The sequence below is a fragment of the Leptodactylus fuscus genome, chromosome 5 (assembly GCF_031893055.1).
Source record: "Leptodactylus fuscus isolate aLepFus1 chromosome 5, aLepFus1.hap2, whole genome shotgun sequence".
Classification (NCBI taxonomy): domain Eukaryota; kingdom Metazoa; phylum Chordata; class Amphibia; order Anura; family Leptodactylidae; genus Leptodactylus; species Leptodactylus fuscus.
Window position 1 is genome coordinate 111,836,169 of NC_134269.1, and position 20,914 is coordinate 111,857,082.

Consider the following 20,914-nt stretch of genomic DNA (forward strand, 5'->3'; position numbering starts at 1 on the left):
CAGTTAGGGTCACACTGGGACACTAAGGCTGAAAACACCCAGGGGCCCATGTCAATTCCTGCAGGAGTACCACCTTTTGTGCCTATTATAATGTGTAGAGACAAATAGAAATTGGACAATGTCATTATTCTGGACTTGAAGCACTCTTGAAGCCCAGACATGTAATATGAATTCCGAGTTATAAGAAAGAGTAACCCAACCCTTTAACTTTCTCTTTGTCCATAGATGGATGTCATGCTTTTCTTTCCTTTCCTTTTTGGGCAAAAAGCATGACCAACTTGTCCAAAGCCAAGAAAGTTGTGTAATTCGTTTTTCCACTTTGTGTTGTAGGGTTACTAATGTTTCATTTATGAATACTTAATATACCGTCTATTTTTTCAGAGACCACAAATGAAGCTCCTGATGAAAAAGTTATATTTGGCGTTGAACAGAATTCGACTTTCCTTGAATGTGTTCCTAAGTCACAGCAAGCATCTATTAGGTGGTTTATTCAGCACACAGGGGAGGAACGGCAGGAAGAGGTAAGTCATCCTGGTTTTACATCTACAATAGAAGTATTATCAGATTCATACTGGTGAAAATTATCTGTCCTTCCCTTTGTAAATGTGTTTTATGTTTTATTGGAAACGATTTATCTCTATCAGAGGAAAGCACTCCCAATCCTGTATAATTTTCCATTTCATTTTTTATGACATGAAGGAAAACCTTCTCTGATAAATGCTTTCTCTCTGCCAAGTTCTTAAGGTCACATTAAAAGAATAAATCTTGCTGCATGTTGGGTTTTGATGAAATAAAGGCCTATGCTATTATTTCAGGGTTTGAGATTAAAAACTGAAGGTACAGTTAAAGAAAAATATACATCTAATTCATACCAGTGAAATGTATTGGTGTAAGCTGGTTAGCTTCCCTAATATAGTAAGAACATATCACTTAGTAATAGCCATGAATATTGGGAAAGCTGATAGGGTCTTTGCTTGACTTTTAGAAATCATGGCCAAAATACTATAGTTTTGTCCCATAGAATTTATGCACTATAAATTCTTACTATTTACGTTGCAAATATGGGTATACATATGATCAGACAGTCATTACAAAGCATATGTTATCTTTCACATATTACTGTGACTGTATTATGCCATAAGATTCCCAGTAACTGAGGGGCTCAGGTTCAGGTGTAACAGAGGTATTGGCATTGAGCGAAGGCATGATGGCCGTTATTGGGAAAAAAAGAGTGAATTTTATATCTTGGTGCTTAGCTGCTTGGGATGGAAATAACCGAGTGTGGCTTATTTTTTCTATTGAGGTACCATGTTTTCTTACAACACCCATGGCAATAATTAAAGGGTTGTCCCATAATCACAGTTTATCAAGGGAAGGATCATGTCCCCTGTTCAAATAGAGCAACAGTCACACATGCACACTCTTTGTCACCAATGATAACAGACAAGCAGGGGTGAACCTGCCCCTTTCGCCGCCCGAGGCGAACGACAGAAAGCCGCCCCCCCACCTGGAGGAGGGGGCGTAGTGGAGGGGGCGTAGCGGAGGGGGTGGGGCTAAGCAAAGGGGCTGGGCTTAGCGGTGTTCGCAGGCAGAGAGCAGGCACGGAGAGGACCTGCTCTCTGCCTGAGCGTGAGGGGAGGCTGCTGAAGCAGCGCTGCTCCAGTGGCCTCCCCAATCCACCGCTTGGTGCTAAGCCAGTCCAGGACAGCTTGTCCTGGACTGGCTTAGGTAAGCAAAAATGCCGCCATCCCTGGGGCCCTGGCATAGCGCCGCCTCAAGCGGTTGCTTCAGGTCGCCTCATGGGAGGTGCGGCGCTGCAGACAAGTATAGTAACAGTTACAGTGTCCCAGTACCATTAACCTGTAAATCTGTCAGTTTTCAATCTGTATACAGAAGAGCCACACAGGCTGTTGAAAAAGGTATTGTACAGCTGTTGGAAATTCAGACTCCTTGTGACTTCTTTGTCCTATTATTGGATCATTTTGGCCTATAAAGGGAACAGTTACAATAATAATTGTGAATAAAGTGGGCTGCTGTTTATACATTTGCCATATATATATATTAGTATAGGTTCACTAAGGTGATCCTACTATTTAAATATTTTTGGTAGAATCAAATGAATCAATCTCGATATGCTTTCCGGTCCTCAAAGAGGGAGGCATTGCATGTAAACTTCAGATAGTTTAGACACATTGCATATAACACATGTTGCTGCAGTTCATAATATTTATATTTGCAAGCACATTACATTTCCCACAGTCCTTCCAGCTATCCTAGCCATCTGTTACATCTTAGTATTCTATAGATGAAAATAAGCAAGTGTAAACTTGCATTAATTATTAGAATCTTTGTTACTAAAAATATTCTCTATACAACCATGTAACTTGCCCAGGGCAAAGAAACAGTAACAATAGTTAGAGATTATGGAAATAAATTATTTGACATTCCTTCATGCTAAACTTAAGTCAGCAATGTTATCAGTGCCGGATCCTCCACTGCACCTCTTCTTTCTATAAGGTAATATATTTACAGAACATTCTTCTGTTGAAGGCCTATTAAAAGCCTCAAAGAAGTTCTGTATCTACAGTATATAGAAGTATGAGGAAACAAGTTAGAATATTCTATTATATACATATACAGTATATCAAGCAAAAAAAAGTCTGGATCCTCTATGCACCCAGAAAAAATCCTTGAAAATAAAGAGTGCTATATTTCTTTTGATATATATAATAGTTCATATTCCCTATATTTCTATTTATCTTCAAGTCAATTTCTATAGATAAGTGAAACTGAGAATAATGAAACAGCTTCAACCCATATTTTCCAAAAGTTTTGGTTTCTAACAAAACTGAACCCTTTTACAGTTTTTTTTCAGACAAACCTGTAAATGACGGCCACTACCTGTATCATTAGGTAGAAGAGTATGAGGATAGGAGGAGGATCACATTGTCTATATGTCTGAGGCGTTTGGCATCATCACTTAACCTCTCAGCCAATCATGAGTAATGTGGAGAGCTCAAATTGCTCATGTCATATGTTCACAGACAGAAGAACTGTTACATAAAAGTGCCACAGATTACGAGAGAAAAGTCCTGCATGGAGGGTAACCACTAAAGATGAGCGAACAGTGAAATATTTGATATTCGTTTCGAGTAGAGCCTCAATATTCGACTACTCGATCGAATATCGAATCCCATTATAGTCTATGGGAAAAAATGCTCGTTTCAGGGGAAACCACTATTCGACTAAAGGAGAGTCACTAAGTCCACGAATAGCAGGAGGAGAGTTTTTAGGAGGAGCGAAGTGCAGTTAAAGTGCACAGACCCCATTATAGTCTATGGGGTCTGTGTGCTTTAAGTGCACAGTACTTGCAGTTGCGCTGATAAAAAGTAAGCTCCCTCGTAACCGCTGCCAGCTTTCCCGGCTAGAAAAGATGAGCTTCATTAACGCTGGTTCTGCCGCAAGCTCATCCTTGCTAGTCAGGAGAGCTGGCAACTTACTGTTACGAGGGAGCTTACTTTTTCTCATAGGAATGAATTGACCAGCGTTGATTGGCCAGTGTACAGCATTCGGCCAATCAACACTGGTCCTGCCAGAGGCTCGTCTGTGAGGAGGCAGAGTCTAAGATCGAACCACAGCAGTCTCCATTGTGGTCCGATTTTTAGACTCCGCCTCCTCACAGACGAGCTTCCGGCAGAACCAGCGTTGATTGGCTGAATGCTATACACTTTCACAGAAAGTCCACAGATTTTTCCTCTATGGACTTTATGCTTCTATTATACCTATAGGGAAACTGTCAGTGTTTCAGTAGGTATAATTGACATGTTGTGATTTCCATTTTTCTGCAATGTGTGGATGGGACTTTTCAGGGACTGTGAAACACCGTGGTCTTTGGTTTAGGCCACATGGGGCCCAGGCCTTAATCAGATGCAATTGAGCTGTGCAGTGTACTGTTGGGTGAGCTGGATTATAAATTTTGCCTGATGTCATCACCTAGCGCACTTTACTACTAAAGACTGACAGGTCCTTAGTAACAAAAGGTGAAAATTTGTGCTGTAAAAGATGCTGCCACACTCAGGGTGCACCACATAGCTCAATTGCACTTTGACACTAAAAAGATTCTGTGTCTACTATGTCAGTGATGATGCCTATACTAGTATGTAAACGGTTTAGAGGCAATATTGGTGGTGGTAGATTCCCTCTAAGGCTCTGTTCACACTTACATTAATTCTTCTCCATCAAGTTGTGATAAACAATCCATTGTTAGGTAGTGGGGCAAAACTAATCTAAACTTCTAATGTAAACATATTTTTTCCGGTTATGCTAATAAAGCCCCTTTGTATCTTGTACATTTCACTGGTATGAATTAGATGTATATTATTCTTTAACTCACCTAATAAATCCATAAAACTCATTGTAATAGATCACAGTGGCGACATCATATTCATTGTGGATCGGGTAATAACAGAACTCAGGATGCCAGTCTTGAACAGAACCTCACACTGGATTATGTTGTTCCCAATGTGAGAGATGTATTAAAAGATATTCTGAGGATTCTCATATATATTCCAGAATGGAGGATGGCTATAAAGAGGATATGACATCTCCATGCATTACACTGTCTATTAATTTTAATGGGAGCTGGGTAAAGCTTCATATTCACTTGCTACCAGGCTCTCTAAGAAAGCTAGAAATGTATAACATATCTTCTAGCACTTAAGTGACACTTCCATCTATGGCTTCCTGATCCAGAACAGCAATCCGTCATTGTCATGTCTGCTCTCATTGCAGATTCCAGATGAAAGGTATGCTTTGAAGATGCAGCCACCCAAAAGCAGCTGTCTTCTCTGAGAAGATGCTCCACATATGCTTTAGTTAGTTACAGGAACATTCTGTTTACCCAACAAATGAGATGACCCTGTTTGCAGTGACCAATGACAAATATGTTGTCAATTTCCTTTTCTTGTTTTATTATACCCTGTAAGCCCATATGATTTACATACTGGTATGGTGTTACATGGTTTACTGTCAACAAAGATGTGAGAAATAGCATGTCCGTGCAACATTGACATGTATCATGCTTTGAAGAACACAGCAATAATATAACATATATAACGGTCAGGAAGTTGCCATCATGGAATAGCACGCCAGATAAATATTTACATCTCTAGGCATTGTTATAAAGAAAGTTTTCATGCATGTATGAAAACTGTATATAAATAAAGGGGACATATTAAGGTACTGTTTAGTAAAAATATAAACTCATATGAGCTTACTATGTAAATAGAAAACCTCATTTGGTAATCTTAAATCTATAGAAATATGAAGAGTAAGTAAAACCCTTCCACTAATACATTGCTGAACCCTAAAGGTGCTATAAAATATGAATTTCTAGAACTTACAATTTTTATGTTTCATCTACATGCAGTTTAGAATTTATAAATGTACTCCTACTTATACACACAATGGACACTGGCAACCTCTTACTCCATTTGGTATAATATGGTGGTTAGATGTGTAGAACTATACACAGTTGCAGTCATCGCCAGCTTAACCCTTTCAATGATTTTCTATGGATTATTATGTATAAGTTGGATAGATAAATGACAAAGGAGCCAAATTCTTTGGTACCTAGGTTTACCAGCTCAGTTTAAACAACATATTGGAATCCTTTTAGGACCTATATGATATTAGTCATCCCAACATAGTGCTTGCAAGAACTTTTACTTTTTATTGCAATATCTTCAAGATTTTCTGTAATAGTTGTTAGTTTTCTCTAATATTTGACAGTTGAGTGACATAATGTTCTAATAAACTAAAAGGTAAAAAATTTTATCAACCAAACTATGGTGGCTATTCTGTGCCACTGTTGCCTGAACAACTAACTTTGTTCATTGAGATATCAAAGTTAATGCCAGTTATTATTGTACGTCATAATTAGAGATGAGCGAGTAGTGTTCGATCGAGTAGGTGTTCGATCGAATACTACGGTATTCAAAATACTCGTACTAGATCCGACACTACTAGCTGTTCGAAGTTTCAGGTTCGATGCAGAACCAGCGTTGATTGGCAGAATGCTATACATTCTGCCAATCAACGCTGGTTCTTCTCTTACCTTTAGAAGTCTTCTCCGTGCAGCGTCCCCGCGGCGTCTTCCGACTGGAATTCACTCTGCCTAGGCATCCGGCCTAGGCAGAGCCAACTGCGCATGGCCGGGCATGCCCTCAAATGCGCAGTCGGCTCTGCTCAGGCGCCGAGCCGGCGCAGAGTGAATTCCAGCCGGAAGACGCCGCGGGGGGGCGCTGCGACGGGAGATGACTTCAAGGGGAGTCCAGCCCGACCGTCACTCGTGGACTTGGTAAGTATAATGTTATTGAATGTTGCCCACCCCTGAAATGAGTATTTCCCCCCATAGACTATAATGGGGTTCGAAATCCGTTCGAACAGCCGAACAGTGTGCGGCTGTTCGAATCGGATTTCGAACCTCGGACATTTTAGTGTTCGCTCATCTCTAGTCATAATATTTGAATCATATAAGCTATTATATTCGAATGCAGAGCTAACCTGAACTTCTGCAATTGGTTAAATTGCTGCACCATGATATCTTATCACAGAAGACGACATAAACTAATGAAAAGTCATTGAAAAATATCTTCTGTGATAAGTTATAATGCTCAGCAGTTTAACCACTTGCAGAAGGTCAGATTAACTCTACTACATCTGTACCTTATAATGACCTTCATTCTGTCATCCTGTGTCGCATTCCCCTTTAGATGTGGTAGGCCCCCTTAGGCAATTGCTTCTTGTTTATGAGTTAAACGTGACAGTGCCAGCCATGTCAAACAGAATATAGATTGTTTAGGGTGAAAACTTCAGTTATGAGTCATTGTGGTTTGTTCTTAGTTAATTCTATTACCAATTCAAGTATTCTCAGCCATTGTGACTCCTGTTAAATAGTTTTGAAATTCTGTTTTCATGTTAGAGAGATTTACAATGGTAACATTAAAATATATTAAAATGAGTTTTCCTGATTTCTAAAGAGCAGGGAATGTCGTTAAATAAAGAAAAAACTATACTTACCTGTTTAGTTTTCCATCTCTCCACTTCGATATGTGTTTATCGTCCCGAAGTTACTGGTGCGGCCAATCCTTTGGAAGTGACTGACTACAATGGTCACATGCACAGTAGCAGGCTGGTACACAGTAACTGGTGGTAACCTCCAGAGTGATGGCTCCGAAGAGATGGCATTGACAATAAAGATAAGATAATCCTTTAATAGTCCTGCTATGGGGAAATTCAGTGTGTTACAGTATCATGGATAATACAATAATAATACAAAATACAAGCACAAAAGCTCCACGGTAGAGTCATTACAGTGACAGTAGGTACAACTAAAAGATAAAGGTAGAGGTAAAAAATAGTAGAAGGTACATGAGAGTCAAAATTGTTACTCTTGGTGGATGATAAATTGACAGTATATATCAAGTCTATAAATGGACAGTGTAAATGGTTGCATGTGTATATAATGTACAGACTTCACTTTCAATACAGTGTATCTTTATTAAAGTAATTTGTTCTGTTTGACAGGTAACATCCGATGAAAGAATCATTAAAACTGAATATGGGCTTTTGATCCGTAGCCTACAGAAGAAGGATTCTGGAATCTATTATTGTAAAGCTCAAGAACATTCATTCATTCACACCCTGGTTAAGCTCACTGTGAAAGTGATAGAAAATGAGCAGATGGAACAAACACAGAAGATGGAGGAGGATGAGGCTAGAGGCCGAGAGTTAATAACAGAATCAAGGTTGAGGTATAAGGATTATTTGCAACTTCTAAGCAGCCCAACCTTCAGCATGGATGAGTACTGTGAGCAGATGTGGCACAAGGAGAAGAAGAGGCAACGCAATAAAGGTGGAGCAAAGTGGAAACATGTCCAAGAGATCAAAAAGAGCCGAAACAGGAGACACCATGAACAAAGGGAGAAGCGTGCTAGGATTTTATCTGCATAGACTGAGCTCTGTGTTCTGTGAACAGTTTCATATTATTCCGTTGTGTACATTTCTTGTATTAATATTCCTTTTGTAAAATAGGAAGTACCGATACATACAAGACAATGTAGTACTAAGAATATCCTAGAAAAGTGAAGTCACTTCACGTTTTGTATTACAGCTTTCAGACTGGGTTATGGGGATATAGATTTTTTTGTGTAGTGTTGTTTGTACGTAGCTTCATCTTTTTGGGTTAAGTTAAAATGACTGGTCATTCAGACTTTTATTTATTAAACTATGTTGTTAAGGTGTTCCATTCTCTTCCTTTTTGTAAGTTATAAGTTAATATTGGGATGTATTGTTTACTTTTTTAATGTTTACTTTTTATTCTATTGAAAATTGTATTTTTTAAGACAGCCTGATTATGAGACATTTGGTTTACAGTTGTATATTGATAGTAGTGGTGGTTGAAAGTGTACAAAATCTGAAAATAATACAATTCAAGGAAAACCTAGTGCCCCAGCATTCCACTAATGGTTTAACATTAGTGTCTGGTAATTTCATGGACTTAAAGATCTGCTTTCATAACATTTATTTTTATAGATGGTCAAAAAAAAGTTTTCCAACTTCATTGATCTCTCTTATGTCAGGAAAATGCGCACAATCCAATAAAGATACTTGTTCAACTACATAGATTTTATGTTTGTATTTTATGTCAGCTTTGTATTTGGGAGCATTGTGATTCATATTATAATTCAAGGTGGTTTAAAAGTATCAGACAATGTAGAAGACTTCTGAAAGAACTTGCTCCAAAAACTGTAGCTCAAAAGAGAAAAAAGAGAACACCAAGCAGCCAAAATAATGTAGATCTGTTGTAACTTGGGAGATCACAGAATCGTGAAATGAATAAAGAGAACAATAGGACCAGTTGGCCTCTCACTTGAAAGGGTTGTGAAACTGTCACAACCTTAAAGGGATTCTATCACTAAAATCACATTTTTTCTCAATCACATCTTCTCCTACCTTTAGATGTCTTCTCTGCGCCGCCATTCGGTAGAGATCTCAATTTTCTTCTGTATGCAAATGAGTTCTCTCGCAGCACTGGGGGCGGGCCCCAGCACTCAAACAGCACTGGGGGTGTCCCCAATGCTGCAAGAGAACTCTCCAGAGCCACCTCCATCTTCTTCAGGAACGGCCTCTCTGCGCGTCTTCTTCTGGAGCTGGGTTTAAACTTCTAGGCCTCAGGCAGAGCAGACTGTACATGCCCATGGCCACAAGAAAAATGGCCGCTTACACAGCATATAAATAGAAATTGAGGTTGAGGGGGCAGCAGAACACCACTGACAGCACCAGACACCGGGACCATGGACGTGGATACAGAAGATGAAAGCCAAGAGGGGTCAGGGTGGTCACAAAAGTCAGACACGTGGAAGGATATATGTATGCTTTATTCAAAGGCACTCCAAAAACTGGCATACATGCTTTACACCATATTGTTTTGGACACTTTTTCATCTTGCCTGGAAAGGGCTGAGGCTTATCCAAAAAGGACATAACCTAAGATGCTAAATTGTGCATGCACTTGGAGCAAACCAAGTCAACAAATAGGTAAACTTAGATTAAACAGTCGAAGATTTAGTATCCTGCAGAAGAAGCCTCTTTGATTGCTCTGGTGCATTTCTAAACCACCTAGTGTAAGTTTACTATTGGACAGTGCCAGTATTTCATTCTCTAGTGTTGCTATTCACTTGCTGTAGTTCAGAAAGGTTCTTGGCATGTAAAATGTTTGTTATGAGACAAAGTTCTAACAAGATGTTACAAGAATGTAACTGTAACAAGCCATACACCTGTGTGTCCACCACATGGATATGATAGATTAGTATTTCTGGATTGTAAACAATCAAGCTTTCTAATGAATGACTGCAAGTAGAGATCCTAAACAAACAATCTAATGTATTCTGTTACACCATAATAATTCCTTAAAGGGTAAGTTTATCTGACACTTTATATCTCTGATCGATGGCTCATCAGGACAGCTAAGATCATTAAATGTCAACCCAATATAATGTGGGGTTCCTAAATTCTTTAACTACAACAAATGGCTTTTAACTGATAATGGGTAAAAGGGTAAAGCCCTCACTCTCTCACAGACACACACACAGGGCGTTTTGTTTTTTTTGTACAGAGCTATCGGCTATGGCCCAGATTTTCTACATAAATATATTTTAGAACTATGTGTTCTATATATCTAGACTATCTCCAGGGCATCAACTATATCACTGCATGTACTAAACAGTAGGGTATATTTATTTAAATGATCTTAGCTGCCAATAGCAACCAATCAGAGTTCAGCTTTCATTTTGTATTCTGCACCTGTAAACTGAAAGCTGTGCTGTGATTGGTTGCTATGGGCAACTAAGACAGCTTTGTGTTTAGATCGTTTTATAGTATGTTCACATGTGTTTTTTGCAGGTAAATTTTGACGTGGAACCTGCCTCAAACTCCACCTACAAAAACGTCTCCCATTCATTTCAATGGGAGTCACTTGCAGTTTTTTTCAGCTAGCAATTTTTTTCAGCTTTGACATGCCCTATCTTCACACAGGTGCGTGGCTGAGTCAGCTGCGGTGTCCGTGGCTTGAAACTCCCTCCTGATAAGGCCCATTCCTTCGGACCTAATCAGGACCAGGATGCCGCGACTGAATGCTGATGCATTGCATCATCATCCTGTCATGGCTAGCAGCACAAAAAAGCCAGCAACAAAAAGTGACCTTCTTCACTTTCCATTGTGTGAACTTACCCCTGATCTTCCCCAGTGCTGTCAAAAGGTTGTCACAAACTTGTTTGTGATGTGGTATAGATGGTGCTAACAGCATATCATGGCTACTAGCACATTGTTAAAGAATTATCTCAGGCATCTTTGGATGCTGAGGCTGGTGCAGACATGGAATATGTTATATGTTGGACCCCAGTGCAAACTCTACGATTGGGCTCTACTATGGGTCAAGCCTATTCTGCATGTTTCTCTTCTCAATCCTCTGTCACAGCTGGGCATGCCTGGAGTAGACAAAAGGGCTACGTTTAGTTATGTTATGTTAGTTACTTTGTTTCATGTTCTCTTCAAAACATTTGATCAACTATCAAAAAACTATGGTTTAAATGATTGTGAAGTTAAGGATCTACTACAGGAACATGGAACATGCTGGATAAAACATTACATAGTGGCATTGTAAACTAGTGGGAAATGAGCGTTAAGGAGACTTACAGTAAATGTGTATTATATATGCTGCGCTGTCATTATGAAATGGTTATTATGTGTGATAATAATGAGCAATGTCTCTTTATGGTTACAGTACACATTGCTGCTGCTGCTGCTGCTTTAAAGACCTGGTGTCATGGACAAGCTACGACATAATGAAACACTCCGCACTGACTGCTGACTGTCACATGACAGCTTACCGTTTGGTTTTCATAAGTGAAAGTGAAAAGGGAATTGGAAACACCCTGCTGCTGAAACCATCATTCAGAGCTAAAGTCAGGACATATGTTAGGACTAGGCTGGCTTGTTGTGTGCTCCCAGGAGAAGAGTGCACATAGTGCAGAAGATTTCCAGCATGTAGTCCGGCTATTCCGAGCAATCCCAATGATTAAATCATACTTTACAATATTATATATGTCATCTTTACAATTTAGTTATACACTAATGGACTGCCCTATACTCTTACAGCTTTCTTCATTCTATATTAAAGGGAAAAGACTATGAAGAATACAAGCAACTATAATCTGTTGAATATTATACAATTTAAGTCACCCTGACACTATTTAAGACAACTCTTTTCATTTGAAATCCTATAACCCACGACAATCCTAAATATTTCTTAATAGTTATAAAAGTAATGGACATTGATATTTTAACAGTGATGGAAATAGTAATTGCGTGTCTGTCTCATGAGGACAATCCAGTTTCGCATGGAAAACTAGCGACACAAATAGTCAGTTTTTTCAGATACATTCACTAACATTGATTTTTATTGTCAGGGATATTCATACAAATGTATGAGTATCAAATGGCCAATCAAATGGGTGGCAATCCATGTAAAACATGGATGACAAAGGTCTACCAGTGCATGCTATGATTTATGTTTCAGATCATAGAGTATTCTCATAAAGCATATATAGGCAGCCCATAAAGTTATGGTCCCCACACAGTGTTTTGCATTGTTGCCTTGCAGTACTGTGGACCTGGGATCAACTCCAACCAAGAGCAACATCTGCATGAAGTTTTTTTTTTTTTTTACCCCATGCTTGCATGTTTCCTCCCACATGTCAAAAATCAGTGGCGTAACTAGGAATGGCGGGGCCCCATGGCGAACCTTTGACATGGGGGCCCCCTGACCAACGCCGAAGACCCCCGACCAACCCGCCCCCCCCCCCCCCGCATTCCTGCACGCACTATTATGCCCCATGGTTGCCCCTGCACACAGCATTATACCCCATAGTGGCCCCTTCGCTCAGTATTATGCCCCATAGTGGCCCCATCACTCAGTATTATGCCCCATAGTGGCCCCATCACCCAGTATTATGATCCATTGTGGACACTCATTAACAATTATTATAATCTGGGGTCTTTTCAGATCCCAGAGTATAATAATCAGAGACCGAGAGGGGGATACAAACAAACACTGTTACTTACCTATCCCTGCGTTCCCCGCTGTTGGCTATCTTCAATGACGTCAGGGACTTCATGTGACCGGGGGCCTGCGTCGCGACGCATAAGGACGCAGGCCCCGGTCATGTGACATCTGAGACGTCACACAAGTAGGCCCTGAAGCCTTCGCGGAGCGTGGAGAGGTATGTTCGCTTACCTCTACCAGGCCTCCGATCATTATACTCGGGGGTCTGAGAAGACCCCCGAGTGTAATAATGATGTTTGCGGGGCCCACGGTGTCAGGATCGGTAAGTAAGTAGGGCCCGTTACTCCAGCCGGTAATGGCCTATTAAAAAAAACCCTGCAGTGGTAGCGGCTGTCGCCGGGCCCCCTAATGTCCCGGGCCCTGTGGCAGCTGCCTCCGCTGCTTCCCCGGTAGTTACACCACTGCGTTCGGTGTTCTGTTCAGGGAGTCTGCTTGGGGATCCGCCAAAGAGAATACTGAACGCATTAAAAAGTGGTTAGCAAAGAATCAACATGGACCCCATATACTAAAATTGGGTCTGTATGTTTTCCGTGCGGTGTCCACATGAATCATGCGGAGAGGAAAGTAATGCTTGAAGTACTTTTTTTTTTTTATTAAGGACTTCAGGCACCTAGTGGACAAATCGATATTTTACATCCCAAACAGAATATTAAATAAAAAAAGCATTTTAGTCAGACCTTCCCAAAGATTATATTAATAAAATGTACATCCGACCTAGCAAAAAAGGATGCATTACTCAGCCTCAGATTTAGAAAAATAAAGTTGTGGGTGCGAGAATATGGCAACTTGAAGAATTTTTTCTTTCAAAGGTGTTAAGGCTAAGGCCCCACACAGAAAATCACAGCAAAGAAATGCTGCAGAAAAAAATTGCACGGAAAGAAAAATGCATTTTCATTCAGAGTTTTCATCTGTGAGCTTTCTGCCTCTATTATACCTATATAGAAAAAAGCAGGTAAATGCAGGTATAATTGACATGTTGTGAATTTCAAAAACATGGACTATGCAGATTTTCCGCAATATATGGATGGGATTATCCAGAATCCCATTCACTTGCAGGTACTAGAAAACTTAGCATGGTGCCCCAACCTAAAACATAAAAAAATATACACGTATACAAATTTGGTGTCACGGTAATCTTAACAATGTGCACAATATAGGTAACGTCATTTAGTCTGCACAGCGAACGCTTTAAAAATAAAAATGTATTATTATTATTTTTTTTTTTGCAGCTTCCAAGTACATTGTACAGAATATGATATCACTATGAAGTACAATCTGTTCTGCAAAAAAAAAAAAAAAAGCCCTCATACAGCTCTGTGAATGGAAAAAAATAATGGAAAATAAATAATGGAAAAAATAAAGTTATGACTTTTGAAAAGTGGAAAGTGAAAAAAAAATAGCTGCGGCAGCAAGAGGTTAATAGAATTGCCTCTGTTATTTTAGTGTGTTGTTCACATGTTCCGGTTTAATTTATTTTCAGATGAGAATTCCAAGTTGATGCTTCTGTGTCTCAGTAGGAGTACCCAATATTCTTCTTACACAGTATATTCATTGGTATTAGATCTCCCTCTAGTGGTATTTGTCATCATAACAGTCTGAATAACCTGCTATGCAGATAAACACTAAAAAAAGGTTCTGCTTTGGCTGGTATATACCTTTACATAAAACCATGGTGAAGGGCTTTTGAAAAAAAATTAACGCAAAATGAATAAAAAACCACTGATGTAGTTTATGCTCTTTATATTATTGTAGACAGTTAGGTATCATTTGGCATACGTTCACCAGTGGCATTCGTGTTTCACCAGATGTATGGTAGGTAAACAAAAAAATAGCCTAGATAAAAGGTTACACACTATGTATGTGTCCCTCCCTGAACATATAAGTTAAGTTCACACAGGGTTTTTTGGTCAGGATTTTTAGGCCATATTCGCCTCTAAGTCCTGATCAAAAAGATGGCTCCCATTGAAATCAACGGGAGCCAGTCAGGTCTTTTTTCTGGGAGCCGTTTGTTCCGGCTCTTGGAAAAAAGAACGGACATGCTCATTCTTCAGGCCGATTCGCGAAGACACTCCCTCCTCTGGATTAGGCCCATTCATTGGGCCTAATCTGGTGCGGAGTGCACGACTGGATGCTGGTACACCTGTTTTTTGGGCCAGAACCTGAGGCGACCTTCGTATCAGGTTCTGGACCAAAAAACCTGTGTGAACCTGGCCTAAGTCTAAGTTCACACCTGTACCTGGTCTCCGCTCAGGAATTCTGTTCCCCATTCCGCTTGAAAAAGGCCAAGAGAATAGCGCTGCAGGTGTGAACCTAGAGTTATTGAAGTAATTCACAAAACGCAAAAGGATCCCTCTAAATTCGGAAAACTTAACGTTTACTGGATATACTTTAATAATAGGAGTCCATTCTTAGTCTTATATAGAAAAAATGGAACAGTCTTACCAAAAAAAGAAATCAAATTTCAAAGGGCAGTATGGGAATGACACAGGAGTCAGGTGGGTTGTCTTGGCACTGAAATAACCCTATACAATGCCCTAAAGCTCCACAAAAAGAGACCCCTGCCCTTACAAGAGCAGTCTCATAGCTGCGCATGAAAAAGCACTAATATGTCTCCTCCTAACTGATTTATTTTTAGATAATAGAATAAATAATCCCTGTATCATTTTAGCGCGGTATCTCTATATACAGTATCTCAGCTGGACCAAGTTAAAACAAAATGACAGTATATATCACAAGATAAAACAATGGGAAAGTTTTACGGGGTGTCTGAAGTCCTTAATAAATCTTTTTTTGATAGGTCAACATATACTTGACTGATATTAAAACATCACCAGAGGTCTGTGACAGCTATACGCCATTGTAAAGTTTTTATTGGCTACGTTTAAGGCTGAATATAGAAAAAAATATTTGTATGAAATTTAATATGAGATCAGTTCACACATTGAAAACGAATACTAGTTTAAACACATTATTAGTGAGAGGGTACATCTAAGAACATGCCGGGCTTTGTGCATTAACTATAATCCATATTAAAACTTCTGTCCAGACATTTTGGCAAATTCTTTGAATAAACTTACTTTATTCGTTGTTACAGAAAAGTCTTTCAGTACTTTAACACTTGCTGAATTCTTTGGTCAGCCGCTTAATAGAGATTAATGATGGGGGAATGTTATAAAATGAACACCTGCATATATCAGAAGCATATGTTCTTACACAATGAGTATTGGAAGTGCTAATCTCTGGGCTACATTATCAACACTCTAAGGCCCCACGTAGCGAGCTGCAGCCAAAATGTGCAGCAGAAAAGACTGGAGCACCGCGAAGCGAGCCACAGCCAAAAAGTACAGCGGAAAAGACTGTGGCCTCACGTCACGAGCCACTGCCAAAAAGTGCAGCAGAAAAGACTGCGGCCACACATAGCGAGCTGCAGCCAAAACATGCAGCAGAAAAGAGTGGAGCGTCGCGTAGCGAGCCGCAGCCAAAACGTACAGCGGAAAAGATTGTGGCCACACGTCAAGAGCCACAGCCAAAAAGTGCAACAGAAAAGACTGTGGCCACACATAGCGAGCCGCAGCCAAAATGTGCAGCAGAAAAGACTGTGGTCACACATAGCGTGCCGCAGCCAGACATGTAGCAGAAAAGACTGTAGTGCCACGAAGTGAGCTGCAGCCAAAACGTGCTGCAGAAAAGACTGAAGCGCCTCGTAGCGAGCTGCAGCCAAAAAGTACAGCGGAAAAGACTGTGGCCACACGTCACGAGCCACAGCCAAAAAGTGCAGCAGAAAAGACTGTAGCCACACGTCACGAGCCACAGCCAAAATGTGCAGCAGAAAAGACTGTGGCCACACGTCATGAGCCACAGCCAAAATGTGCAGCAGAAAAGACTGTGGCCACACATAGCGAGCTGCAGCCAAAAAGTGCAGCAGAAAAGACTGCGGCCGCACATAGCGAGCCGCAGCCAAAACGTACAGCAGAAAAGACTGCAGCTCCACATAGTGAGCCGCAGCCAAAAAGTGCAGCAGAAAATACTGCGGCCACAAATAGGGGAACTGCAGCCAAAACGTGCAGCAGAAAAGACTGCAGCTCCACATAGCGAGCTGCAGCCAAAAAGTGCAGCAGAAAAGACTGCGGCCACACATAGCGAGCCACAGCCAATTGTGCAGCAGAAAAGACTGCAGTGCCACGTAGCGAGCCGCAGTCAAAACGTGCAGCAGAAAAGATTGCGACCTCATGTAGCGAGCCGCAACCAAAAAGTGCAGTAGAAAAGACTGAAAACCAAACAATCTTAACAAACCTCTTGCTCACATGTGTCCCTTACTCTAGGTCCACACCTGTGCTTGGGTTTCCATACTTTGGGTCCACTTTGAGACCCGAAAAACAGAAACTCAATCTGCTCAAAAAGCGGTTACTCGCAGACCCCATAGACTATAATATAAAATGCTTGCAGGATTTTTCTCTCTGCATTTTTCAAGTGGATTCAGGGACGAAATTCCAAATGGAAACTAAGCGCTGGTGTGATCTCAGCCTTACACAGACTGACATTCTGTGTGCCCAGTCAGAGAGAGAGTTTCCCTCCTAGCATCTCAGAAATACCCTCTCTGCCCGAATTCTGAATAATCCTTTTTTTTTTCCATGGACTCATAGACTTTCGTCAGTGTGATGCATCTGTGACACAACATGCCGCCATTTTTTTTTTTTTTGAAGACATATGGTCCACATATGAACACTGATGTCTGAATACACACGTTAATATGAGTGGCTAGGTATGACATCCACAAAAAATAGGAATGAGACCTTAATCTGGGGCCACCCAGCACATGATGACAGTAATCTGCAGTACTAAATCTCAACCACAAGCTGTGACTAAAAACTGAAGTGCAGAGTGACCTGTGCTGTGGGTTTTAGGCTGGGGGCCCACGTTGTAAAAATTGTGTTTTACAGTACCTGTAAAGTGGATGGGATTCTGGCTGGCCCACATATTTCCTGGGAATGACACTTGTACTTTGTGACTAAAGCTGGCCATACACATTAGATTTTCGTATGTCAAAATGTTATTTTAACTATTTTGGTTTATAATTGGGAATGTTAATGCCATAACCTTTCCTTTGAGTCTGACCAACATCATACTTTAATCCACTAAAACCAGAACGGCCGTGTTGGGTATTTTTTGATGGAAAATGGCATGATTGTCTGCTTGTTCCTGTTTGCTTGTGGTTGTGTCACTGCGCAATGTTTTTTCTTTTGGACAACATGACAACCGTCCAAAATCTAATACGTATGGCTAGCCTGTCAAGAAATATTACAACGTGTTACTTCATAATACAGCCTACTATAACTGGATGCTAGTCTGTAAAATCTTATTTACAGATGAATATGGGTGTTAATGAAGCTTAACAAGTTTATACCCATCAAGCATGTTAACCTTTTGTGGATATAATTGTATCTATTTATCAAAGATCAGATGATCACTGTAAGGGTCCATTCACACAGAGTCTTTTGGTGCTGAATTTGAGGCTGAATCCGTGTCAGAATCCACGTGGAAAAAAAAGCCACCCATTGACTTCAATGGGTTCCTTTTTCAGCTAGGCTTTTTTTTACACATGGATTGTCAGTGCCAAAATCCTCACCAAAGAACTCAGTGTGAATGGACCCTAAGGGTAAGTTCACACGTTTTTTTGGCAGTGGATTTTGAGGCGGAATCCGCCTTGATAATACTTGATAGGAGCAACGGAAGCACAGGCCACAAAATAGAACAGGAATAGGACATGTCCTATCTGATGCGGCCCGAACTGTCAGCCTGCACATTAGACCATGAAAATCATGGTTGTGTATAAGGGCCCATAGAAAAGAAAGGGTCAGTGTGCTATCCGCGAAATACATGGATAGCACACTGACCCACACCACGGTTGTCTGCAACGGGCCTAATGCAAACACAGGCAAGATTATGCCAAAGTGACAATAACATGTAGGTCTACATGAAAAGAGATGGTATGCAGTAGATACAAACTGCCTGTTTAATCATATTCGGTCCTGTTACCTTTTATGCTTTTTAACATTTAAAATGCTCCAAAAAGTAGCCTGTTAGGGGGTAAGATGCCAGTCTGTGTTTATTCTTATGCAAATAGTAGTTATATTGGCAAAAAGTAATTAGTAGAGATGAGCGAACAGTGAAATGTTTGAAGTTCGATGTTCGATTAGAGAGTTTGAACAAATATCGAACCCCATTATAGTCTATAGGGAAAAAATACTCATTTAGGGGGAAACCAATATTTGACTCAGGAGGGTCACCAAGTCTACTATGACACCTCAGCAAATGATGCCAACACCTCGGGAATGCAACTGGGACAGCAGGGGAAGCATGTCTGGGGGCATCTAACACAACAAAGTCCCTGTATTACCCCACTATCACAGCCTAACAACTACACACTTTCCACTCTCAATACAACCTCTATGGAAAGTTCAAAAATACCTCAAAACCTTCTTTCCTCCCCAATAGTATGGACAGAAACCCAAATTTTAAGCTAAAGAAACATTAGCATGCGCTCATCACAATCCCTGACTTGATAGCTGCGTTAAGCAGGGTACCACACTAACCAGGCCCGAGCACCAGGAACAGGTGTTACAATGGCTAGCGGATAATGCTTACAGCTCCTTATCCACCAGCCAGTCAGCCACTACCTCTACCTCAAGTCCTCTTCCTTGCCAAGAGTCTGGTCCACCTTCCTCCCAACGTGCCCAATCTTCCCAGGACAGTCATCCCACATTTCCCCCCTCCCAGGAGATGTTTTCAGGTACTTTCACTGTCCCTCACTCTGTCCAACCACTTCACCAATCCCAGGAGCTATCACACCACTTTGTGTGTCCTGATGCACAAACACTGGAGCCTCTGCCATTTCCTGGCAATTTTGTGGTTGTGGACCAGCAACCCATCCTCAGTGATGCCAGTGCTGGCGCTGCAGTCCAGATCACCAGCCAACTCATCTCCGCCTCTGACACTTTGGGGAGTTCATCCTCATCCTCCCCTTTTCATGCCATTGCTCCTTTTGCCTGCACCATCATGTGCTTCTTCCCAGAAACTCCCCATCTCCCAGGCCTTTCATCGCAGGCAGAATTACAGCGCAAATCACACACATGCCCAAGGCTTCAACGGCCTCATCTTAAAACTGCTGGCCCAGGAGATGTTGCTGTCCCGGCTTGTGGAGACCTGCTGGCAACTGCGGCACCTCGCTATGCCATCCCTACTTCTCCCAGTGTGCCATCCACGCCTTGCACCAGCACGAGTCCCATAACATCAGGCGGGCCCTAAGTTCTGTGCTTTTACACAAAGTTCCACTTGACCACTAAGGCATGGATAAGTGCATGGGACGCTACATTTCAATCACGGCACACTGGGTGAATGTAGTTATGACTGAGACTGGGTCACAAACTGTGGCGGCCTGCCTTGTCTCCCCATCCAACATTCCTGGCAGGAGCGCAGAAACACCACCCTCCTCCTCCTCCGCCGCCATTAAATTGACCCCAGCTATGAACTGGAAACGCTGCATTACTGGCGTAGAGAGACGTCAGCAGGCTGTACTGAAGATCATCAGCTTGGGGGACAGACAGCACACTGCTCCGAAGTGAGGGATGCTAGCCTCGATAAGACGACAATATGGTTTTCGCCGCTGCACCTGGGCCTATGACTGTTTTCATGTGTGTTAAGCGTCAGAACCTGCTAGCAGCTCTGGAGCTTGCCAGCCTCCAACACGGTCCATGCCTGGTCCACGTTTTCAACTTAGTGGTGCAACGGTTTTTGAAAACGTACCCCTATGTTCACGAGCTACTGGTGAAAATGTAGCACTTGTGCGGCCACTTCTGCAAGTCTACAGTAGCTGCTGCTAGCCTCAATACACTCCAGCAGCGCCTACATCTGCCTGAAGTACCGGCTCTTTTTTCGAGGTCACCACACGCTGAAACCCTATGTAACATATAGTAAAAAATAGAGCAGAAATAGGGCACTCACCGAGACAACGGGTCTAAAACCAGTAGACTTTTATTTCATTTCTTTAAAATCCAGCGCACAGGGACAGAGTAGAATGGAAGCACATATGGTTAAGCGAAGATCGTTTCATGCATTCCGCATTTCATCAGATTTTTTTTACTATTTTTGTGAGAGAGAGAGAGAGAGAGAGAGAGAGAGAGAGAGAGAGAGAGAGAGAGAGAGAGAGAGAGAGAGAGAGATCTGTCCTATA

General features: G+C 41.3%; 1 protein-coding gene and 1 long non-coding RNA gene across 2 annotated transcripts in view; one reads left to right on the forward strand and one right to left on the reverse strand.

Annotated features, from left to right (window-relative positions):
* SEMA3D (semaphorin 3D) overlaps window positions 1-8,637 on the forward strand; it is a 128,053-nt gene extending 119,416 nt beyond the window's left edge. Inside the window, exons 17-18 of the mRNA XM_075274035.1 lie at window positions 382-521; window positions 7,588-8,637. Coding sequence (XP_075130136.1) covers window positions 382-521; window positions 7,588-8,013 — 566 coding nt within the window. The 3' untranslated portion in view covers window positions 8,014-8,637. The remainder of the gene's footprint in view (window positions 1-381; window positions 522-7,587) is intronic.
* Window positions 1-20,914, reverse strand: part of LOC142203372 (uncharacterized) — a 719,604-nt gene that overhangs the window by 419,241 nt on the left and 279,449 nt on the right. The window lies entirely within an intron of this gene.